The 25,915-nt window shown below is 44.2% G+C and overlaps 1 protein-coding gene across 2 annotated transcripts in view; it reads left to right on the top strand.

The window, feature by feature from the left end:
* The window catches only part of LOC106571329 (ephrin type-A receptor 7), a 76,110-nt gene that overhangs the window by 14,564 nt on the left and 35,631 nt on the right, over positions 1-25,915 (top strand). For both annotated transcript variants that reach the window (XM_014144271.3, XM_014144270.3), the window contains exons 4-5: positions 5,663-5,818; positions 13,151-13,486. In XM_014144271.3, coding sequence (XP_013999746.1) covers positions 5,663-5,818; positions 13,151-13,486 — 492 coding nt within the window. The remainder of the gene's footprint in view (positions 1-5,662; positions 5,819-13,150; positions 13,487-25,915) is intronic.

The following is a 25,915-nucleotide window of genomic DNA, read 5'->3' as shown; positions in this document are numbered from 1 at the left end:
GTTTAGACCCTGAAGTCCCCTCTGTCCTCAGTAGTTGATAGGGAGAACTAGCCTGTTTAGACCCTGAAGTCCCCTCTGTCCTCAGTAGTTGATAGGGAGAACTAGCCTGTTTGGACCCTGAAGTCCCCTCTGTCCTCAGTAGTTGATAGGGATAACTAGTCTGATAAAACCCTGAAGTCCCCTCTGTCCTCAGTAGTTGATAGGGAGAACTAGCCTGTTTAGACCCTGAAGTCCCCTCTGTCCTCAGTAGTTGATATGGAGAACTAGCCTGTTTAGACCCTGAAGTCCCCTCTGTCCTCAGTAGTTGATAGGGAGAACTAGCCTGTTTAGACCCTGAAGTCCCCTCTGTCCTCAGTAGTTGATATGGAGAACTAGTCTGATAAAACCCTGAAGTCCCCTCTGTCCTCAGTAGTTGATAGGGAGAACTAGCCTGTTTAGACCCTGAAGTCCCCTCTGTCCTCAGTAGTTGATAGGGAGAACTAGCCTGTTTAGACCCTGAAGTCCCCTCTGTCCTCAGTAGTTGATAGGGATAACTAGCCTGTTTAGACCCTGAAGTCCCCTCTGTCCTCAGTAGTTGATAGGGAGAACTAGCCTGTTTAGACCCTGAAGTCCCCTCTGTCCTCAGTAGTTGATAGGGAGAACTAGCCTGTTTGGACCCTGAAGTCCCCTCTGTCCTCAGTAGTTGATAGGGAGAACTAGCCTGTTTAGACCCTGAAGTCCCCTCTGTCCTCAGTAGTTGATAGGGAGAACTAGCCTGTTTAGACCCTGAAGTCCCCTCTGTCCTCAGTAGTTGATAGGGAGAACTAGCCTGTTTAGACCCTGAAGTCCCCTCTGTCCTCAGTAGTTGATAGGGAGAACTAGTCTGATAAAACCCTGAAGTCCCCTCTGTCCTCAGTAGTTGATATGGAGAACTAGCCTGTTTAGATATTATGGTTATTAGGGAAGTGGAGAGTGTTGTTTCCCTATTTCACCGACTCTAAAAGTGAGGTAAAACCTTTGCTTTTCTGGAATGGTAAAACTAGCTAGAAGGCAATGGGCACTTTATGAAATGCGATCTGTCAATCTAAGTGGAAGATTAACCGAAGGAAAAACAGCTCAAGTGCCATTGCGTCACACCAAGACATTAGGAATAATTATCATCTGGTAAGGCCACAGGAAGCGATATGTCAGCCTGTCACAAAATGTCAACAGAGGATGAGAATCTCATCCATCCTTATTCCTTTTTCTACCTCTGTGTCCTTTACCCAGATTGCCATTCAATTGCCAAACAGAGAGAGCGTCTGGATGGAATTGAAGAATGTTAAAAAGCCGAGCTTGGAGGAAAAACAGACAAAGCAGTATCTTGAAAAATGAGAGAATTTCATTTCTTAGTGTGTGTCTGTTGGAGATAAGGCCTTGTTGTTTCATCCTCTCGTGGCCCCACAATGTGGAGAGTGATGTGGAGAGTGATTGAGATGTCCTCAGTATAGGGAGTCAGTCAGGACATATTCCTCCCTAACTGTGCTCCTAGCCCCAGAGTGAGGCCTTTCTTGTTCTGTCAGTACAGTGTCGAAAATGCTGACTGCAGACAGTTTTTTCTCCCTATCGCTGAATGAAAGCGTTTGACCACTGTAAGGTAAATTACAGATGCTGTCTGTTGCCCCTCGCTAAGGAGCCTGGTGGAATGTCAGACTTGTATTTTCAACCTCAGCCCTGTTCTCTAAAGACCGGCTAATTTCGCAGTGTAGTGTAAATAAGGCCTGTGTTGTCTGTCCCAGCTCCTGCTCCATGTTTTTTAATCCACCGTCTGTGTCAACAAGCACAGCCTGTTAACCTAGCCTTTATCTGAGTGGTAGCATAGGGCGGGTGTCACAAAAACAGACATTTTCAAGTAGTCTCTGTGTACTTTTTTCCCCCATGTATGAGTTTGTCTGTCGGATTCGGCGTCAATGTAAAACGCAATGGATTATTGTGAGTCAGGAGATGGACGTGTACGGTGTTCTAATGTGTTTCCCTGTCAGTGTGACACTTCTGTCAGTGAAGTTCTCAAATACTGTATGAGAGGCGGGCCGGGTTTGTCCTGATATTACAGACAAGCACTAGAGATTAAACCCAGGGTAATTATACAGTGACGTGTTTTTTTTCCCAAAGAAATGTGATGCTGCAAGGGAAAAATGAGGGGGAAAAAACTATCACCCTCTTTTACCTAATGCTTCAACATCTGCGTTAAAGAGTGTGTTTTCAGCTGATGATGCCAGGAACAGGGACTGGCCAAACGCGTCTGTGCTGCTGGGCCTGGAATGTAGGCTCTGGGATGGCTGTGTTTGTGCATGTCACTCAGTGCACTGTGAGAGAGTCCTGGAGAGGGAGAGCCAGGGCGAGCCCAGAAAATGGTTACCCATGTCACACAGCTGTTGGATTTGAGGCCCTAATTTGCCGCCTTGTTGCTTCTGTAAACATTTCCGGATGCCAAAGCCGGTCAGACACGTTGATAAACACAGGGGCCCTGATGACAAAACAAGGAAAATAAAGTGTTTTTTCATGGAAACTTTAACTTGGAGTACTATTTACTTTTCAAAGCCCTGTGGTTCCAGTGGCTGAGATAGCACTAATCTGGGCCTGCTAGCTAGCGACGTGGAGGCTCAGCCTGGGACCCTGGTAGCCAGGCAGCCCTGGGCTCAGCTGGGCCTCCCCTCCACACTGCTGGCCACTTAGCAGAGCACCACTACTCAAACCTAAAGGTAAACAGACACACTGGCTTATCAGAGTGTTTAAACAGCCATGCGTGGTGAGAGAAGAGAGGAGAAAGCAGCCTTTCAAACAGCACCGTTGGCCAATCTTTAACTTGCCTCAAATGGACTGCTCTGTGTGATCACAGACACGGGCCAACGTGAATATTTACATAGTCTTATCAGAGAACGGTATAGCGCGTTATGTGTGTGTCTTTGCGCAGGTACATTGTTTGCACTTAAAGTCTAATGTTATGGTAGATTGGTAAATTAGAATATGTATGATTAATATGTTTCGGCAGGCAGCACACAACTCCAACCAAAGGCACCTCTCTCACAGCCTTAAAACCCTGTTTTCAATTACTATCTCAGCTAAAGTAATGTTAGAGCTAAAATCATGTATTTTCCCACCCTCTCTACGAAAAATGTCTTGTTTCACGAGGCTGGTGAGATAAATAGAGAGTGACAGGGCTTTTATGTTGCTGAAATGGGGATACCCCATCCCTCGCTCTCCTCCACGCGCTGAGGCGGTGTTAGAATGAGGAAACCTGTGTTCCCTTATCCTCTCTATTTTAGATCTGTCACAGAAGTACGGCCAAAGATTTTGAACACTTGAAAAAAGAGTGCAACGGTGATCTGAAACGGGAAACATCGGCATGAAAACCTTTGCCCATTTCCCCAGCAGCTCATGAAAAATTGAATTTTTTATATTTTTTATATAATTTGCTAGTTTGTATACAGAGCTATTTACAGGCGTATAGACTCCTTGTAGATTGGAACAGAAATCATGTGGCCAGAAGGCTTAGCAAAGGATTTTACACCAACAGTAGGTCACCGTGGATTAGCAGACTTAAAGTGTTGAGACAAAAAAAGCCAAACCCAGAATTTCCCTATTCACTAACATGGAACCCAAACTGGCTGCGCGCGTGTGCCATCGTGCATAAATGTATTTTGTCCCCCCACACCAAACACGATCACGACCGCAGGTTAAAATATCAAAACAAACTCAACCAATTATATTAATTTGGGAATAGGTCGAAAAGCATTAAACATTTATGGCAATTTAGCTAGCTAGCTTGCACTTGCTAGCTAATTTGTCCTATTTAGCTATCTTGCTGTTGCTAGCTAATTTGTTATGGGATATAAACATTGAGTTGTTATTTTACCTGTGTAAGGTCCTCTACTCCGCCAGTTCATCCACACATAAAACGGTCAACCGAATCGTTTCTAGTCATCTCTCCTCCTTCCAGGCTATTTCTTCTCTTGACTTTATATTGTGATTGGCAACTTTCATAAATTAGGTGCATTACCGGCACTGACCTCGTTCGTCTTTCAGTCATCCACGCGGGTATAACCAATGAGGAGATGGCACATGGGTAGCTGCTTCTATAAACCAATGAGGAGATTTGAGAGGCAGGACTTGCAGCGAGATCTGCGTCAGAAATAGAACTGACTTCTATTTTAGCCCTTGGCTATTTTAGCCCTTGGCACACTGCGCGCGAGTAGTGTGGATGCAATAATTGAATAACATGTATGTCTAAATTTATTTTGCAGCTCTCGCGCACGTGACGCGAGCTGTGTAGTCAGCCTGTAATGCTTAAAAGTGAATTTGGATAATGTGATTCACAAAGCCCTCTGTATGAATCGTTTTATTTATTATACTGGAATTGTTTCTTTGCTAAAAAACGGTTATTATAGCTGGATTTTGTCAGGAAATATGCCCTTTTTTGTCCCCTACACGATTTAGTTTGTGGCCCATTGCATAAAACAATGATCTGTGATAATTCAAGATGCTCATGTGGATAGATTGAATCAGCGGCTGAATTAATGAATTGTCATTGAGACATGTAAAAGGACCCACACAAACAACCATGTGAACGATAGTGAATTATTCACTGTCTCCTATCCCTGGTGGACAAGCCTATTCATCTCACCTCTTTCTTTTGAAGGTGAAACATTGAAATAATCCATTTAGGATTTATACAACCTTGTCTGTGTTCTATGGTAGCACCCCACGGAGCACTGTAGGACAACATTCTCTCTCAGACTGGGCTTTGATTAGCAAAAAACCCTTATTTATTTAAAGTTTCAAGTTTTTTTATGTCAGGTGAACAAGCACTGTAAAATGATTTTTTTCTAGTTCTAAACCCAACAATGCAGTAATCAATAACAATGTAATACTAAAAATAACAAGGTAGAACAAAAACACACAAGAAATGACAATAAGAAGAACACGATAAAGTAAGAAGCTATATACAGGGTCAGTTCCAACACCCTATTTACAATGTGCAGGGATACTGGAGTGATGGAGGTAGACATGTATAGGGGTAAGGTGACTAGGCATCAGGATATATGATAAACAGAGTAGCAGCAGAGTAAATAATTATTGTATGTTAGTGTGTGTGCGTGTGCGTGTGCGTGCGTGCGTGTGTGTGTGTGTGTGTGTGTGTGTGTGCAGTTATCCCGCCAGTCAAGATGCTCTCAATGGTGCAGCTGTAGAACGTTTTGAGGATTTGAGGGCCCATGCCAAACCTTTTCAACCTCCTGAAGGGGAAGAAGCGATGTCACCCCTTCTTCACGACTGTGTGTGTGTGATTGGACCATTTTAAGTCCTTAGTGATTTGGACAGAGGAACTTCAAGTGACTAAATGATAAAAAATTGACCAAATATAGCCAGATTTTTCCTCTGGTTAATAAGCAGTGATTTTCACCCATGCAGTGCAGGCTTTGCCATGGTGATATTTGTGATGTGTTTTTAAGTAGGGTTTGTTAAGCTTGTTGATGAAGCCAGAGGGGCAGGTTGATCCAAACACCAGCTGTTCTGTGATGTGAGCACAAGCGTAATGCTCTGTTCCATCATGCCCTTTCTCTTTTATGGGAATTCAAGTGTGAACTAAAGTATTTTCTCTCTCTCTCTCTCCCCCCACTCCCTTCCCTTCTTCTCCTGGTTATAGCATGTGGCCGTGGGTTCTACAAGTCCTCGTCCCAGGACCTGCAGTGTTCGCGCTGCCCAGCACACAGCTACAATGACCGGGAGGGCTTGTGGCGCTGCGACTGTGAGGACGGCTACTACCGGGCGCACTCAGACCCACCCTCTGTGGCCTGCACAAGTAAGTACTGGAGTGTTGCTAAGTAAATGAAGGAAGAACCTGAGGTAGAGTCTGCATTTATGCCCCCATTAACACATCCTCGCACATGTACAAACAATCTTGCACCCCTTCCAGATCCCTACTGCCCACCCTGAGAATGTTCAATCTGAAGAAGTCTGGTGAAAACCCACTCCAGAGTCCATACCAGAGCCCTGCTTATGCTTCCCAATATGTCTTTAGAATGATGTTCATGGGCCTGGGCCTGGGTGTCTGCCCCCCCCCCCCCCCCCCCCCCCCCTAGCTGGTAGCTAATTTGCCATTTCCCGTCTAAAAGATTGCAATTACAGTCAGCAGCAGCAGCCCTGGCAGCACCCTGTGTCTCCATTTGTCCTGGCCAATGGTGCAATTATGTGACAAGCATTGATGACTTGTTTACACAGGCCAGGGGATTCATTTTACAGGGCGGGGCTCATTTGCTCCCAAATCCACTCCTGTTGCTCCCAAACAGGTTGATTCAGGAGAGCCAAGGGGTGTTTTTACAAGGCTCCCCCTCAAACCAATGACAGTCTACACAGAGATTGAGAGAGAGAGGGAGAAGAGGGGGACAGATAGAGAAAGAGTGGTAGATGTAGAGGGAGAGGAGGAGGAAGAGGGAGAGGGAGCGTGAGAGAGAGAGAGAGAGAGATAGAGAACGGGGAGAGATAGGGGGACAATGAAATTAGTCTTCATTTAAAGGAACAGTAGCGTGGGCAGAGTGGTACAAGACTGGGCTAATAAGGTGAGGTGGAAAAGTGGACTTCTTCCTTAAGTCTGACAGGCTGATTTATCATTAGTGCGTTATTCCAGCGTCTCTCTCTCTCTCTCTCTCTCTCTCTCTCTCTCTCTCTCTCTCTCTCTCTCTCACACACATTTCACTTCCCCCCAACCATTCCCTAGCAACTACAGGCAGGAATCAGGATGGTCTCTCTCTCTGTGTGTGTGTTGAGCTCTTCCCGTGTTTGTTCTGGCCAGTCTTAATACAGTAATTGACTTGAAACAAGGACAGGACACACTGTATGCAATTTGACTTAATTGTTACCTGGTACCTACCCCTTCCCACCCCTTACCTTCTCCAATCAAAAACTGGTAGAAAAAAAGCCCATATTTCCACGGTAACCACTCTCCACCAGGGCCGTCCCGTGGCTTTTATGTCTGAAGATGAAAATACTCACTTTACTGCTCCGCAATTCCCTCTTACATTGACCAAGAGCAGAACACATTTGGTTTGTTATTTTTCGATGCCCTCTGCCTGTTCTGCTGTGAAGAATCACTTAGGAAGAAACAGGAGATTGAGCTCTCTATTTCACAGATTCACTATGTATAGGTTTATACAACATAGAAAAATGTTCATTGTATTCAAAATGACCAATATTAAGTAAAGTTTAATTCTTCCCATTCAACCAATAGAGAAGGTTAACAATGCTTTTATAGCTGCATATGTAAATTATTGCTGGATGAAGTTATTGTGACCACATCAATGTTCGTGGACATTTTCTTTGTGGGGTCTTGTATGGTCTGGGGTACAATAGTAAACGAAAGCGAATTTACATTGCTTGAGCAAACAGCTTGATTGACATATTTTGAAATGGGCGCTTGTAAACCTCCCTTATGTTAGGCTCTGCACAAACAGATAGATCTCTGCAGCAGATGGATTAGACATCTAAGATGAAGATTGGACGAAGGGGAATATAAAGATGCAACATGATGGGAGGTAATTCACTGCAAGAGGCAAAAAGCCAGGCAGAAAAAAAATTAGGACACTAGTCAAACAATATATTTTGCGTTATAATTGTTGCAAATATTGCATGTTGGGAGAGAAGGGAAAAAAACATTGTATGATAATCTTTTTACATTATTTGTTCACTCCATTTTTATGCAAAGCCAAGAGATAATGAGAACTGTATGGGGGTGACACTGCAGGAAGACTGGGAACAATTTTCCAAGCAGAAGCTGGGGAAAAAGACTTGAAGCTGTTGACTGGTTGGGGAGTGGGCATCAATCATGTGACAGCTGTGAATAGTGCTGGTGGTAGTAGCATCTGAAAAGGGCAGTTGTGATCAGCCATCTCCCCCGTCCTCCCCTCCAGCCCCTCTCCCCCCTCTCCCCCTTCCTTCCCTCCAGCTCCTCTTGCCCCCCGTCCCACTCAAATTTGCCACCTCAACAAGTTGACATATCACAGAGGGAAAGGGAGTGAGAGAAACAGAGAGAAACAGAGAGAAAGAAACAGAATCCATCCTGATTCCTGTCTGTAGTTGCTAGGGGATGGTTGGGTGCCAGTGAAATGTAAGAGCCCCACTCCTCTCCTCCTATCACAGCCTCCCTCTCTTCCGCATGGCTTCACTCAGCCAAGTTTTAATCACCCAGGTCAAAGGTCATGACACGTGTTTGTAGATTAAGGATTAGTGCTTGGCTGATTTGAATACCAGCCTCCCCTTTCTCCTTCCATCCCTCCAATTAGTGAGCTAATACAGATGTAGGATTTTAATTTGAGCCAGTTTGCTAAAGCAGGAAAATAATTTTGCAGCAACAGGAAATGTTCATTATTATGTAGATTATACTTTTTGTAGGGGTTGATACATTTTATTTAAGGTAAAATCAAGTCTGACATTTCTAAATGGAAATTACAACCTTCAGAAGTCTTTTTAAACTCCAAAGTTTTACATTTCCTGCATTTCAGGAAAGTTCTCCTGCAACAGGGTGATCAAATTAAGATTGTACATCTGTAGAGCAGTGGAGGGCTGAGACAGCCTGGAGCACTTCTCTCTCCCAGCGCAGCTTTCTCTCACACCAGATAAGCACAGGATTCTTTTCTCCTAAGCCCTCTGACTAACTCAACTCTAAACAGACCAGCGACAGGCTCAGGAAGATGACCTAATTATCAACTAACTGCTATTAACCAAAATAGTCAGCCATCTTGATTTATGCAATTTAATTCAGTTGAGAAACGTCCATTAGATTCTGTTGACACATTGGGGGAGTGAGAACGTGCTGTCAGAGGCGGTTATTCATCAGCAATATCACAGCTTCACCCTGTCTCTGGAGAAATAGCTGTATTACGCTATGAGAAGGAGGTGGCAGGACACACATGCACACACTCACACGCACGCACACACACACACGTACGTGCGTGCTGACACACACATATGCGCACACACACACGTACACAACACAATGCCGCGTTGGAAGGAAGAAGATAGCATGTGACTGAGACATCTCAGACTGTGAGGGCTATGGAAGGCTAATCCGTGAAATGAAACTTCACCGGGAGGAGGGGGTGAGAGAGGGAAAGGAAACTTCACCGGGAGGAGGGGGTGAGAGAGGGAAAGGAAACTTCACCGGGAGGAGGGGGTGAGAGAGGGAAAGGAAACTTCACCGGGAGGAGGGGGTGAGAGAGGGAAAGGAAACTTCACCGGGAGGAGGGGGTGAGAGAGGGAAAGGAAACTTCACCTGGAGGAGGGGGTGAGAGAGGGAAAGGAAACTTCACCGGGAGGAGGGGTGAGAGAGGGAAAGGAAACTTCACCGGGAGGAGGGGGTGAGAGAGGGAAATGAAACTTCACCTGGAGGAGGGGGTGAGAGAGGGAAAGGAAACTTCACCTGGAGGAGGGGTGAGAGAGGGAAAGGAAACTTCACCTGGAGGAGGGGGTGAGAGAGGGAAAGGAAACTTCACCGGGAGGAGGGGTGAGAGAGGGAAATGAAACTTCACCGGGAGGAGGGGGTGAGAGAGGGAAATGAAACTTCACCTGGAGGAGGGGGTGAGAGAGGGAAAGGAAACTTCACCGGGAGGAGGGGGTGAGAGAGGGAAAGGAAACTTCACCGGGAGGAGGGGGTGAGAGAGGGAAAGGAAACTTCACCGGGAGGAGGGGGTGAGAGAGGGAAAGGAAACTTCACCTGGAGGAGGGGGTGAGAGAGGGAAAGGAAACTTCACCGGGAGGAGGGGTGAGAGAGGGAAAGGAAACTTCACCGGGAGGAGGGGGTGAGAGAGGGAAATGAAACTTCACCTGGAGGAGGGGGTGAGAGAGGGAAAGGAAACTTCACCTGGAGGAGGGGTGAGAGAGGGAAAGGAAACTTCACCTGGAGGAGGGGGTGAGAGAGGGAAAGGAAACTTCACCGGGAGGAGGGGTGAGAGAGGGAAATGAAACTTCACCGGGAGGAGGGGGTGAGAGAGGGAAATGAAACTTCACCTGGAGGAGGGGGTGAAAGAGGGAAATGAAACTTCACCTGGAGGAGGGGGTGAGAGGGGGAAATGAAACTTCACCGGGAGGAGGGGGTGAGAGAGGGAAATGAAACTTCACCTGGAGGAGGGGGTGAACGAGGGAAATGAAACTTCACCTGGAGGAGGGGGTGAAAGAGGGAAATGAAACTTCACCTGGAGGAGGGGTGAGAGAGGGAAATGAAACTTCACCGGGAGGAGGGGGTGAGAGAGGGAAATGAAACTTCACCTGGAGGAGGGGGTGAAAGAGGGAAATGAAACTTCACCTGGAGGAGGGGTGAGAGAGGGAAATGAAACTTCACCGGGAGGAGGGGGTGAAAGAGGGAAATGAAACTTCACCTGGAGGAGGGGGTGAAAGAGGGGATGAAACTTCACCTGGAGGAGGGGGTGAAAGAGGGAAATGAAACTTCACCGGGAGGAGGGGGTGAAAGAGGGGATGAAACTTCACCTGGAGGAGGGGGTGAAAGAGGGAAATGAAACTTCACTGGTAGGAGGGGGTGAGAGAGGGAAAGGAAACTTCACTGGGATGAGGGGTGAAAGAGGGGATGAAACTTCACCTGGAGGAGGGGGTGAAAGAGGGAAATGAAACTTCACTGGTAGGAGGGGGTGAGAGAGGGAAAGGAAACTTCACTGGGATGAGGGAGTGAGAGAGGGAAACATAAAGAGATAGAGAGAGCAGAGGAAAGAGGGACAGAAAAAGAGAGCAAGACAGAGAGGCGAGAGCAGCAAGCCCTTGAGCTACCAGGATCAGCAGACAGACGGCGGACTCTCAGGATGTGTCGCGCCTCCGAGCTGCAGGTGAGGCGGGGGGAGGACAGTGTCACCTCGCCCAACAGAGGCTTGGAGAGGACAGTGTCGAGGCAGGGAACCAAGCCAACCCAGTGAACAGGAAGCACTATGTCTAGCCAAGGACAAAGAGGGGAAGCTTGCACTGTATTGCATGTCTGCAAAAACAAGACCAAGACCAAAACACAGGCCACTCAAATTCTATTTCAATATCCTCCTCCAGCTGTTATCTCTGAAATCACTGCCCTGGTCTTTGTCACTTGAGACCCAATGAGAGTGGCTGAGTAAAACTAGCTATTATCTGTTGTTAACCGTGACTGTTGTAATGCAGTACAAACAGACCCCAGAGATGTGTGTGTGTGTGTGTGTGTGTGTGTGTGTGTGTGTGTGTGTGTGTGTGTGTGTGTGTGTGTGTGTGTGTGTGTGTGTGTGTGTGTGTGTGTGTGTGTGTGTGTGTGTGTGTGTGTGTGTGCGTGTGTGTGTGCGTGTGTGCGAGTGACTCTCGCTCATTGTCCCTGAAGATTCTTAAGGACGCAGGTTGAGTGTCGGCGACAGTGCTGAAGTCGTGCCTTGGTGCTCGCTTGAGTCACGCCGCCACTCCTCTTCACCTGCCACAGGTGTCTCTTTCATCTCCAGAGCGCCGAGTCTCACCTCACGCAGTCAAATAACAAATATTTTTGACTCAGACGATTGTAGTTTTCGCTCTAAGCATACCTATTACCTATTTGTAAATACTTCTGTCTAATTAAATGTGTTGAGAAGCTCCTTTCGAGGGTTCACTAGAGGAACAATTCGGATGAAAATGGTCATTTAGAATTTTAGAGGGAAAATTAAAGATGCTTTTAAAAATGCTCATGAACAAAGATTACAAATCATAATCTACAGATGTAGGTATTCAAAGTTAAAAAAGGCTTCTAAAGTTTCTAATTTCCACTTTCAATTGTCAGACTTTATTTTCCCTAATGGAAAATGTGTCAACCCCTACAAAAAATGTCCATTAATTATAATCCACATTTCCTGTTGCTGCAGGATTATTTTCCTGTTGTAGCAAACTGTGTATGATTAAGATCCTACATCTGTATGGTGCATTAAGGGGGCTATAAAACTAGCACTCAATTTCAAGTGTACAGTATGTAAACATCTGGGTCATAAAAACAAGGGCTGGAATTTGAATGATAAAAGCAGCAATTTGTAAATCATTGTTTTTATGAGAGGAATGTCATTTTTTGCCATTACACCCCCTGTTCAGAGGGCAATGGTTTGTGTAGTGCAGTTTGGAGACTTTGTGGAACTGATTGTTATTCTATAGGCTGTTGTGAGGCTATTGTGAGATTTAATCTCACTTGTAAATTCTGGGGTGAGTCAGACTTGTCTGTCTGCCTATTTTTCTCAAACGTATATGTTTAGTGTCTTGTCTCTGCAATTCATTGGAAAGGAAACCCTTTGTCTCACCATGGGATAATTCTATTTTGGGGAGGACTGAGGGAGAGCTAATAATGCCACTTTATGCCTCCCTTTGAACCTCCGTTCAGGATTAATAATTGTACAATGTAATGACATCTCAATCATTTCAAAATGGGATATTCCTACAAATCTTACATTTTTCATATAGGCCTATTCCATGTTTTAATGTAAACATTGATTTGTGAATTGTGGATGCATGACCATTGAATGACGAGAACGGGCATCCAAAAAGGGCCTACCTTGGCCTGGCATGAGCCATTCACACCTTTAAATAGGTCAAATCTCTATAACAGGATAATCACACTCAAAAGGAAATACTGTTGCACACTTGACATTACAATGTCGAATGCTTAAGACATTAATAAGGCATAATTGTTGCTGATAAACAATGAAAACACCCCTTAAATGGGAGAAAACAAATGACGTTGGGCGCACGACCTGTGGCTATCGATTAACATTCATATTTAGCATACACAGCATCATATCAGAGTGGTAGTAATGCAGTCGTTTTGCAGTATAATGGTCTCCATGGGTTGTTTCCATTTCAGCACCTCGTCTACATTGACCTTACTTGTATTTAACTTCCTCTGCCGACCTGCACTAGTTTTTGTTTTTAGATCTGAGTTCTGTCATAATTGTGTGTCAGGCTAAGAGCTGGCATGTCCCGCGGCATTCAGTCTGAGGGAACAGAACAGAACGGTGAACCACAGATCCAGTCAGTGCACACATATGGTTGGCTGTCACTTTCCTTCCCTGGCACTCTGTTATTTAACTCTCCCTCCTCTCCCTCATTAAATCCTCTCCCGCCTTTCCTCCTCTCCCTCCTCTCATTGTCTTCCCTCCTGCCCTGACAGGACCTCCCTCGGCGCCACAGAACCTGGTTTACAACATCAACCAGACCACCGTCAGCCTGGAGTGGAGCCCGCCGGCCGACATGGGCGGTCGCAACGATGTCACCTACAGGATTATGTGCCGGCGCTGCAGCTGGGAGCCCGAGGAGTGCGTGCCATGCGGGGGGAATGTGGGATACTCCCCCCAGCAGGCGGAATTAGTGGACACCTACGTAAACGTGGTGGACCTACTGGCCCACGCCAACTACACCTTTGAGGTGGAGGCCGTCAACGGGGTATCTGACCTCAGCCGCACCCAGAGGCTGTTTGCCGCAGTCAGCGTCGCCACCAGTCAAGCAGGTAGGCTCGTAGAGTTACAGTATTCAGTTCAGTTTAAATGCCTAGAACACTGAGAGAAAGTAGAGCTGCTGGGGAACTTCAATATTCCTCTGCTCTGGGCTGGTGTGGGCTGGTGTGGGCTGTTGAGGGCTGGTGTGGGCTGGTGTTGGCTGGTGTGGGCTGGTGAGGGCTGGTGTGGGCTGCTGTGGGTTGCTGTGGGCTGGTGTGGGCTGGGGAGGGCTGGTGTGGGCTGGTGTGGGCTGGTGTGGGTTGCTGTGGGCTGCTGTGGGCTGCTGTGGGCTGGTGTGGGCTGGTGTGGGCTGGTGTGGGCTGGTATGGGCTGGTGAGGGCTGGTGTGGGCTGGTGAGGGCTGGTGTGGGCTGCTGAGGGCTGGTGAGGGTTGGTGTGGGATGGTGTGGGCTGGTGAGGGCTGGTGAGGGCTGGTGTGGGCTGGTGTGGGCTGATGAGGGCTGGTGAGAGCTGGAATTGCTTTCATGATTGAGTTACAAAGAAATGTAATTAATGTTCATATGCAGCATTTTTTGGTCTTCTAGATGTTCAGGATAAGCAAGGAAAATATGGCCCTTTTAGGATACAATATAATGTTAAAAGTTTGCTCTTTTGTCTCAGCACATTCTGACAGAATTATATGGGTATTTTGCACTGAGGTTGTTAGTGAAGTTCAATTGAGAACATGCACCTTAAGTACCTTAAGCATTCTACATTGGCTTTAATGATCATAGGCTGATATTATCCACAACATTTATAGTTAGCATATTACCCAGATTAATTTAAAGTGTGCGTCAGAGCTATGGTGGTAAACATTATTAATGTAGCAAGGCTTGCTGCCAGTTTTACCATAGGAAACAGTGTGTGTTGCTAAAAGCCACTGGGAACCTACCATAATTAAAATGCTGTATTTTTGGGGGTGACACACTCCAACTCAAGGCTGCACTAGACCTTTTTATTTGTTCATTATTTCTATGGATCCACCAAACAAGATTTGTCTATTATGCTCAAGCATCCATGAAATCCAGTTGGCGTAAAAAGGACCCACTAACTAGTGTTATTGAAAGAGGACTGCACAGGTCCCCGTTTTTGACCTCGTGGGAGAACTGTCGACGTGCCCTTGAGCAGTGTGTTGACCCTGGTTGCTCCTTTGGATCGCTCTGGATGGGAGTCTGTTAGATGAATAAATGTAATGTAAATGTTGAGCGGCTTCACGGCAAGTAGATCGTATGGTTTAATCATTTAAAAAAAGAGGATTGCATAGCCATTGTGGCTTATAACGAGGGTATGGGGAATATTATCATCATAACCATGTTGCTTACCAGTATCTACAGATGTAGGATCTTTCATTTGAGCCACTTTTCTACAGCAGGAAAATAACCCTTCAGCAACAGGAAATGTGAATTATTATGTGCGTTATAATTAATGGACATTTTTTTAGGGGTAGATACATTTTTCTGAAGTCTGACATTTAAAAGTGGAAATTACAAACTTCAGAAGCCTTTTTAAACCTTGAAAACATTACCAGTTTTAAGTGTTTAAAAGTTCTCCTGCAACAGGGTGATCAAATTAAGATCCTACATTTGTACGAGCATTCTGGGACTCGTGGGGCACTCATAGCTATTGTGGTATACGTTTAAGTTTTACTTTGAGGCACCTTTCAGATTACTGGCTAACTGAAATGAGGAATGGGATGTTGTCTTTTGGGGTTTAGCTTCACCCCTACCCAACCTTATACATGAATGGAGAAGAGCTGCAAGTCTTTGAATTCTTTGCTGAAAGAATTGGGTTAGTCCTGCACATCCAGCCATGTCCTATGGTGCTATGATACTCTCCTAGTAAGATGAAGCTTCATACAATATCTGTTACATTCTGAAATGTTTGATTGCACTATAGAAAATTGTACCAAATTTGGCATGTATTGAGAAATGAAAAGATCAAATAAACAAAGTAAAGGAACTAATATGGCGACAACCTCCATTCTTAAATTGCCAGAAGGTTACAGGGAGAGAAATGGGTGGAATAGGATGGTAATTGCTGCCAGGCAGCAGAATACATTTGGGATAAACTGTAGGGAATGATGTATGTTCTGTGACACAGTTGATGACAGAGACACACGCTGGATGGTGCTGGTGGTTGCCTTGCCAAGGACACATGGACACTGCAAGGAGGGAGACCTGCAGGAAAACACAGGGAAAACAATTAACACATGGCTCTCTCAGAGCCTCTTATAATTACATGTTGACAACAGACAATTACTCTGCTCACCCTGAGGAATATTTAGCCGTCATAAATGGAAGGAAATAAAGGGACGCATTTTGATGAGGAAGGAATGATGTTAAAGTCTTAAAGCTAGCTTTAGGCTACTATTTGAAGCTATGTAGGCTACTATTTGAAGCTATGTAGGCTACTATTTGAAGCAAACCTAGTTTAAGATGCACTCTACTATTTATTGTAATGAGATGTGTTGATATATATTTTATTAACCTATAGCCTAGATACATGATGACTGATTTCAACATTACGGATGTAAGAGATTGTTTGGCTTCAGTTTGATGATGGGCAAACACATATTGTTAGTGAGATCTTCATGTGAGAGAGCAGGAAGAATCCGAGTGTTGTTGTGCACGTAGAAGGCCAGACATTAACCCCGTCCTGCTCAGCTCTTAGCACTGGCCCCTCACTGTGTCCGGCTGCTGTTCCTGGAGCCGTTAGGGAACGCTCCAGCGCTTTGTAATTGGAACGTCGGCGCTTCCTAAAACAATGGCCCCTTTCCGAGCAAGCATGCATGGCCACATCGTTAAAGAATGACTGCATTATTAAACCCTTTACGGCTCATCATCCAGAATTGATTAACCTTTCCTGGGTGATGGGGATGGGGAGAGAGAGAGAGATAGAGATAGAGAGAGAGAGAGAGAGAAAGCGAGCTGTGGTTCAGAAAAGGTCTTAAAGAGAGGAGGGAGAGGAGAAACCCTCTAGCGGGTGGTGCCTCTCTCTTCTCCTGCATGATAATCAGCCTGTGCAGAGGAGAGGAGAGGGAGCTGGAGGAGTGGAGTAGAGGGACTGACTGGGGGAAGGAATGCTCCGCAGTGCTGCTCGAATGCAGATGGTGATCCATCTGATGAGGAATTCACACCTCCCCTAATTATACCAAAGGAAGTGTGTGGAGTGAGGCTGTGATGAGGCAGGCTGCAGCCGTGGAGCTGAGGAACTGTACAAGGTGCTGAGTGCTTATTGTTCCAAGTAAAACCTAATTACCTCTCAGCTCAGTGTTTAAATAGCTACTGTTGGAGACGCAGTGCAAGTTCATCATCTTGATTTCTATCCGACCCCCCCTCGAGTCCTCACCACCTCCTCCACAGGTGAATGAATAGAAATTTGTCATCACATCTTGATGATGTGGAGTTTTTCCAGAAGGTCTTTTCGTGGAAAGTTAGGCTAGCTAGACAGAGAGTGCATTTCAATCAGGGCTCTATTGTTGCTGGACAGCTCTACAGAGCCGTCCTCGAAGGTCCTCCGTGCTCCGGCTGCTTTCATGCCGCCACACTTGTAAACAAGGCCTTCTGTTCTGGCAGGAGGCAGTGAGTGGGAACCTTTCATGGAATAACCATTCATATTTATTCAACAGAGTGTGTGTGCACATCTCAGACAGAAAATTCATTGGAGAACAAAGTAGAAATAAGACTGGAATTGGTTAAGTGGAATGGCTATAGGAGCGCTGTGGACACTCAGCCACAGACGATGATGCTGTTGAGGTACGAGCAGAAAGAGGCATAAACAATATCGTAAGAGAGAAAGGGAAAAGCTGTGGGAAATAATTTGAATGCTGACTGCTCATATTAGCCAGGAGCAGCGATCAGATAGAAACTTCTACTATCGCTGAGCACTGCTGTTTGTGTTCAGAGCCCTCTAGCATGCATGAGTCAGAGTGGGACTGGGATATACTGTAACTAAGCAACATGTATTATTTACACCTAGATGAATATTAGGGTTGTATTTTATTCTTTATGACATCATCTTTCATGGTGGAACTGTTGAGGTCAAGTGTATGGAAAATATAGGAAGCCTTTCTTTAATAAATTGTTACAGATGAATGGATTCAGATAAAACAATGTTGCTTATTTGTTTATTTTGAGAGAATCTCCTTCAGGACTATTTTTTGATTAACTTCATTTGTACTATAAAGGAGATTGGAGTGCCCTCATGAACAAACCTATTTAAACATTCAAAGGGAAGAAGAGGCTATTCCCTTTGCTACCATTTCACCCAGGGAAATATGCATTCTAGCACGCATGAATGTAAGTTAAGCATTTCACTTTGATCTGAAAAGCCTCTCTGCTCTGGCAGAGAGGCCTGCTAGTATTGTTGGCCTGCTAGTATTGTCAGGACAACTTGACTGTCTGATGTCAGTCATTTGTATGAAGGTGTACAGAAACTGTATTAGTGTAATGATTGGATAATCAATCTCCCTTAACACAGTGAAATTAGTTAGATAAATGTTGGGAGTGTGAAGTATTTGGACTTCTAGGGCAACCATGCAAGCCGATACTCTCAGGTTCTCCAGCGGTAATCTATACGGTCACTTTATCCACACTTCATCACCACAAAATGGATATTGCTGAATGCATTGGTGAGAGTAACACTTTTGGGAACAATAAGGCCCATTGATTGATTCCTAATCTGTCATGGTGGCCTTAAACAGAATGGATTGATTGATTCAGAGGATTCCCCACTGACTACCACCACCTGAGCCCGTGTAATTTTCTACTTAAGCGGATACTCCTTTCTAGCGTTTGTCTGTGGTTTTACGTTACCTGGGAACCCATTCTTTTCTCTCTCTCTTTTTGCTCTGTCCCTCCACATGCAGTAATTTGATGAGAGCCGGGCAAAGCAGTCCGATTCAACAGCTGCAATAAGACAGCGGTGGTCTCCCCGAAGCACAAGCTCTCTGGCACTTAACCTGTTGCTTTCTGTAAATGCCTCCTGATTTGTCTGTCACCCAATCCGTCAGCAATGAATAATTTTCATGGAAGGTGCACTTTAATTACTTTCCCATTTAAATGGCATTATCGTGGCCTATCTAGGTAATTAATCTCCCCAAGTATCCTGTTTCAGCCTTTTATTGCTGGCAGACGAGCCACCTAAATCCCCCTGAATCTGCTGTGCATGACTGAGCTTTAGCTCACAGTAGCCCCACAGTGTTCCCTCTTTCCCCTTGACTTGGTCACCACCAGTGGACAGCCCAGTGGCAGAGGGGCTTTTCAATAGGAACACACAGAGTTTAAGCTCTCCGTGCACCCTGTCAGAATGATAGTCCTGTTTCTCTTTCTCTGCCTTGGAAAGGACACATTTACAGACACCGTTGCAGACCGACTGTGTGAAAGAGCTGTGCACACACGGGTTAAATCAACGTTGTTTCTACGTCATTTCAATTAAATTACATTGAAACAATGTGGAATAGACATTGAATTGACGTCTGTGCCCAGTGCGTTGTTACCGTCCACTAAATAGCATTTACAAATAATAATAACTTTGTATTCCTTAGTCATACTGAACTGTGATAACGTTGATGAAAGCAATATCTATCAATCTCTCAGTCTCGGCTTTTGTGTTTGTGTGTGTCTGAGAGTGTTGTGTTTGCAGTTATACGTGAACATTTGTAGAAAATTGTGTTATTTGCCAGGAACTGCAACTTTTTCATGATTATGTTTTTTCCCCAACTGGGAATCTTAAAAGGCTCTGGTGCCCATTCCTATTCAGTTTCATCTTCTAGCTGGTGTCTCCTTGCAGAAGTCAGGATGGAGACCAGTTAATTATTTAGACGCCTGTGAAACTGCAAACAAAGTTGGAGGCAAAGTTTTTCCCAGGCTGCCTATTGTTCACCGTAGCAACATAGCAACTGAACTTTTTACTGGATCATTCCCCGATCATCTTCCAATCTTCGCTGTTTATGTCAAGGACCAGGAATCAATCATTAGTTTTACCTCACATCTCAATCTTTTAAGACCCATTGGCATAAATGACATACTGGCATACAGGACAAATCCATGGAGTACAGATTATGAGCTCAGTGAAATAAATGTCCTTACAAAGAGTAGGACGAAAATGGAACACTAATATAGTTCATTCAAAATTGGATGGACTCTTATTAATGAGTTTCTTTGACTGACAGGGCCTAATTGAAGTAGTTGTTGGCTGGGCGGACATACCAGACGAGGGCTGGGATAACTAATAGCATGACCCGGGAACAATGCAACGCTAATGAAAAATTATGAAAATATTGTTAGCACTGATAAAAATGACTCAACACAGGTTCAGAGACAATGCTTGCATTGTTACATAGAGGAATGGATTTGGCAATGCATAACCCTTGCTTTCAATGAGGTGGCACTTATTGTGTACCTCTGAGTTGTTCAAGAATGTGTTCAGCGTTAGTATGTAACTCTGGTCTGTAACGCCAAGTGTGTAATTACCTCCCACGCTTTCAAGATGTATACATACAGTAACAGTCAAAAGATTGGACACACCTACTCATTCCATAGTTTTTCTTTATTTTTACTATTTTCTACATTGTAGAATAATAGTGAAGACATCAAAACTATGAAATAACACATAGAATCATGTAGTAACCAAAAAAGTGTTAATCAAAACAAAATATATTTTATATTTGAGATTCTTCAAAGTAGCCACCCTTTGCCCTGATAACAGCTTTGCACTCTTGGCATTTTCTCAACCCGCTTCATGAGGTAGTCACCTGGAATGCATTTCAATTAACAGGTGTGCCTTGTTATAAGTTAATTTGTGGAATTTCTTTCCTTAATGTGTTTGAACCAATCAGTTGTGTTGTGACAAGGTAGGGGTGGTAACCAGAAGATAGCCCTATTTGGTAAAAGACCAAGTCCATATTATGGCAAGAACAGCTCAAATAAGCAAAGAGAAATGACAGTCTATCATTACTTTAAGACATGAAGGTCTGTCAATCAGGAAAATTTCAAGAACTTTGAAAGTTTCTTCAAGTGCAGTCGCAAAAACCATCAAGCGCTATGATTAAACTGGCTCTCATGAGGATCGCCACAGGAAAGGAAGACCCAGAGTTACCTCTGCTGCAGAGGATAAGTTTATCAGAGTTACCAGCCACAGAAATTGCAGATCAAATAAATGCTTCACAGAGTTCAAGTAACAGACACATCTCAACATCAGTTGTTCAGAGGAGACTGTTTGAATCAGGCCTTTGTTGTCGAATTGCTGCAAAGAAACCACTACTAAAGGACACCAATGAGAAGAAGAGACTTGCTTGGGCCAAGAAACACGAGCAATGGACATTAGACTGGTGGAAATTTGTCCTTTGGTCTGTTGAGTCCAAATTTGAGTTTATTGGTTCCAACCGCCATGTCTTTGTGAGGCGCAGATTAGGTGAACGGATGATCTCCACGTGTGTGGTTCCCACCGTGAAGCATGGAGGAGGATGTGTGATGGTGTGGGGGTGCTTTGCTGGTGACACTGTCTGTGATTTATTTAGAATTCAAGGCACACTTAACCAGCATGGCTACCACAGCATTCTGCAGCGATACATCATCCCATCTGGTTTGCGCTTATTGGGACTATCATTTGTTTTTCAACAGGACAATGACCCAACACACCTCCAGGCTGTGTAAGGGCTATTTGACCAAGAAGGAGAGTGATAGAGTGCTGCATCAGATGACCTGGCCTCCACAATCACCCGACCACAACCCAATTCAGATGGTTTGGGATGAGTTGGACCGCAGAGTGAAGGAAAAGCAGCCAAGAAGTGCTCAGCATATGTGGGAACTCCTTCAAGACTGTTGGGGAAGCATTCCAGGTGAAGCTGATTGAGAGAATGCCAAGAGTGTGCAAAGCTGTCTTTTTTTAACCTTTATTTAACTAGGCAAGTCAGTTAAGAACAAATTCTTATTTACAATGGTCTACATCGGCCAAACCTGGACAACGCTGGGACAATTGTGCGCCGCCCTATGGGACTCCCAATCACGGCCGGTTGTGATACAGCCTTGATTCGAACCAGGGTATCTGTAGTGACGCCTCAAGCACTGAGATGCCGTGCCTTAGACCGCTGCGCCACTCGGGAGCCCCAAGATAAAAGGTGGCTACTTTGAAGAATCTCAAATATAAAATATATTTTGATTTGTTTAACACTTTTTTGGTTACTACAAGATTTCATATGTGTTATTTCATAGTTTTGATGTCTTCACTATTATTCTACAATGTAGAAAATTGTAAAAATGAAGAAAAACCCTTTTATGTGTAGGTGTGTCCAAACTGTTGACTGTTAATGTACGTATTCATGGTGACAAATGGATACAATTATAATGTTTGGCTGAATTAAATTATGTTGTAACAACTGTATTAAAGGGATAGAGTTCAGATGAACTTGTGGATACCATCTGTATGTCTCTGCGTCCAGTATGAAGTAAGTTAGAGGTACAATGCCCTCAGAAACTATTCATATCCCTTGACTTATACCCCCATCTTTTGTGTTACAGCCTGAATTCAAAATGTATTTTTTTTTTCTCTACCATCTATGCAGTACCCCATAATGACAAAGTGAAAACATATTTTTGAAATGTTTGCAAATGTATTGAAAATTAAATACAGAAATTCCTCATTTACATAAGTATTCACACCCATGAGTCAATACTTTGGCAGCGATCACAGCTGGGTAAGTCTCTAAGAGCTTTCCACACGTAGTTTTGTGCAATATTTGCCCATTTTTATTTTCAAAATTCTTCAAGTTCTGTCAAATTTGTTGTTGATCATAGCTAGACATCAATTTTCAGGTCGTGCCATAGATTTAAGTCAAACCTGTACCTAAGCATCTCCAGTGTACATGTAGCCTTGTTCTGAAATGTGAATTAATCTCCCTGTATCCAGTGGAAAGCAGACTCAACAAGTTTTTCCTCTAGGATTTTGCTTGTCCATTCCATTCCCCAGTCCTTAATGATTACAAGCATACCCATAACATGATGCAGCCACCACTATGTTTGAAAATATGGAGAGTGGTGCTCAGTAATGTGTTGTGTTGGATTTGCCTCAAACATAACACTTTGTATTAAAGACACAACTTCATTGTTTGCCACATTTTTTGCTGTATTACTTTAGTGCTTTGTTGCACTAAATGGACAATGACCCAAAGCATATTTCCAAAGTTGTGGCAAAATGGCTTAAGGACAAAAAAGTCAACGTATTGGAGTGGCCATCACAAAGCCCTGACCTCAATTCTATAGTAAACTCTCTGAGCAGAACTGAAAAAGCTTGTGCGAGCAAAGAGGCCAACAAACCTGACTCAGTTACACCAGCTCTGTCAGGAGGAATGGGCCAAAATTCACCCAACTTATTGTGGGAAGCTTGTGGAAGGCTACCCAAAACGTTTGACCCAAGTTAAACAATTTAAAGGCAATGCTAACAAATACTAATTGAGTGAATGTAAACTTCTGACCAACTGGGAATGTGATGAAAGAAATAAAAGTTGAAATAAATCATTCTCTCTACTATTATTCTGACATTTCAGATTCTTAAAATAAAGTGGTGTTCCTAACTGACCTAAAACAGGGAATTTTTTCTAGGATTAAATGTCAGGAATTGTGAAAAACTGAGTTTAAATGTATTTGGCTAAGGTGTATGTAAACTTTGTTGAAGTCGGAAGTTTACATACACCTTAGCCAATTACTTTTAAACTCAGTTTTTCACACTGGCAGCTCGCGGCTGTGTTTCCCTTTGTTGTCCATAATAGTTTTCAAACCCTGCCACATCCGACGAGCGTAGGATTCAACAAAACATTGAACAAAAAGCAAACAAAATAGCATAGTTGCTTAGGAGCATGTAAAACATCAGCCATCCCCTCTGGCGCCATTCTTTCCTTCCTCTCCGGCAGCTGAGTTAGGAAGTACGCCTGCATCTTTGTAGTGATTGGGTATATTGATAAACTCTCCAAAGTCTAATAACTTCACGATGCTCAAATGGATTTTCAATGCCTGCTTTTTTCTTGATCTACCAATAGTTAGTTGCTAGGCATTGAAAAGCCTTCCTGGTCTTTGTGGTTGAATCTGTGTTTGAAATTCACTGCTTGACTGAGGGACCTTACAGATAATTGTATGTCTGGGATACAGAGATGAGATAGTCAAACAAAAATCAAGGTAAACACTATTATTATTGCAAATTTTTACTCCTGGACTTATTTAGGCTTGCCAGAACAAAGGGGTTCAGTACTTATTGACTGAAGACATTTCAGCTTTTCATTTTTTATAAATTTATTCCACTTTGACATTATGAGGTATTGTGTGTAGGCCAGTGACAAACAATCTAAATTTAATCAATTTTAAATTCAGGCTGTAACACAACAAATTGTGGAAAAAGTCAGTGGGTGTGAATGATTTCTGAAGGCACTGTAGTAGCTATTCTCATCGAATTCTAGTCATTAGGCTAAGGGAAGTTGGTAATTGCGCAAACGCTAGAACAAAATGTCCTTCAAACTGCACGCAGAGACATAAAAATGGTATCCACTAATTAATCTGACTGTGGAAGTAGATAAAAGGCCTCATTGCCAAAATCCCGAACAATCCCTTTAAGATATTCACCTTGTGCTTGAAACACAAATTTAGTTTACGATGAACCAGGGAGATCCTTTGGAGAAGTTGCAACTCACTGCTCAATCCAGTTGACCAGCAAAGGGCCCTACACACCCTACGCAAACAGAGCGATGGAGCATCCTATACGGTCTGTTCCAACATTTAAGCCGTAAAAAAGTACATAGAAGTACATAGAGTACTTAGAAAACACTGCTCCATCGCTTTGTTTGTGTAAAGTTTGTAGTGGCGTTAAGTAGGGCAGACTGAGTGAGGCTGGCCTTTGTGTTGGTATGCAGAGTCTGTACGCCCCTTTACTGCCCATGGGGGTGACTGGGAGGCCCCACTAAACACTCATATACTCTCTCTTTCTCTGAGACACACACACACCAGCTCAGCATGCACCTGTGACTCCCAGACACTGTGTTTATATGGAACACATGCTCGTCCATGCTAGATCCCCTGGCTGGAAAGGGCTCCAGCAGTTTGCAGCGTAGGCATTCAAGTGTTTCATTTCCTGTCGAAGAACTTAAAGGAGTTTGGTAATAAAACCTAAATAGTGATGCATGTCATAGGTGCCTGATAGGGACCAAATCCCCATCGACCAGAGAGAAAGAAACACACACTCCCACGAAGCCAACCACCAATCTCAAGACCTTCGTGGCTTGTTTCTTTCACAGAGGGAATTTTCCCAGCACTGCTCTGGGTGCAGACTAGTGGGATACTTTACTTACGATCCAGACAGTTTAACCCAGGTTGACAGGGAAAACTCTCTCTGCTAGACTGCCACACACTGGAAAACGGTTCCGTCAGCCTGAGGTTAGACATTTGATATCCATTTGCAGTCTATTTCAGCTTGTCACCATGACTTTTATACAAAGAGAAGAGTTGAAGAAAATGAGCTGCAACGTCTGCAACAAGAAGACAACTACCTACTTTTCAGAGTTTATTTTCTTCTTTTGAATTCAGCTTGGGAAAAATCACAGATTGTCTTATGGGATGGGCTTTGGCAGGACTTGTATGTTGTATCACACAAGAATGTATTTTGGTAGCAGCGAGAGACCGAGATTTTTTTCCGGGTCTGTGAGCATTACTCACTGCTGTTTTTTGAGATAAAAAGAAAGGAGGCAGATTGACAGGTCTGTTTTTTCACTCTTTCATTGTCTCATCAGCATACTGTCTGTCTCCTGCAGTGAGGGGAACTAATTATGTCTTCAACCCCCTGCTTCACCCCCTCCCCTTTGTTCAGATCATCACACTTGGAAATCATAATGAGTTTGAGTCAGACGACCACTTCGGCACTGAACGCAAAAAAAATATCCAAATCCAGAAATCCTCCAAACTGCAGTTGCTACCTCTGAAAAGGCCTGCTGGTAATTATGGGTGACCTCTTGACCCCCAAAGCTGTCGCCTTATAGCCTGACCACTAGCCACCTGCTTGTCTCCTCAGCTGTGCTAGCTGAGCTCTTCACCTTCCCAATGTACAGCAGCTCAGTACCAGCAACACATTGTCTTTTAGAAAAGCACAGGGAATATTTGACAGCCATCTGCTACGCTGCTTTTGATGATTTGGTATAAAAACAACAGTAAAAAGATTATAGCATCCGTGGAGTCCACTGAGTGTTGGTTACTGGTTGTGAAGCAGATGGGACAAACATCTGGGCTGGAAGAATTTAGCGAGGGGCAGGAGGGAATCTGGGTCTGACTGAGAAGTGGCCTTCCTTGGGCTTTCAAACCTACCTCCCTCCCTTCCTCCTTTCCTCAGTATCCATGCCCAGTGGTGAGGGTGGAGTCATCTCTGTGGTCATCTTGGTTAGTCTGTAACAAAATCCTTGGACAGTTC

Source organism: Salmo salar, chromosome 15 (assembly GCF_965601325.2).
Source record: "Salmo salar chromosome 15, fSalSal1, whole genome shotgun sequence".
NCBI lineage: Eukaryota > Metazoa > Chordata > Actinopteri > Salmoniformes > Salmonidae > Salmo > Salmo salar.
Note: the sequence above shows the minus strand (reverse complement) of the source record. Positions and strands in the feature narration are given on the sequence as shown.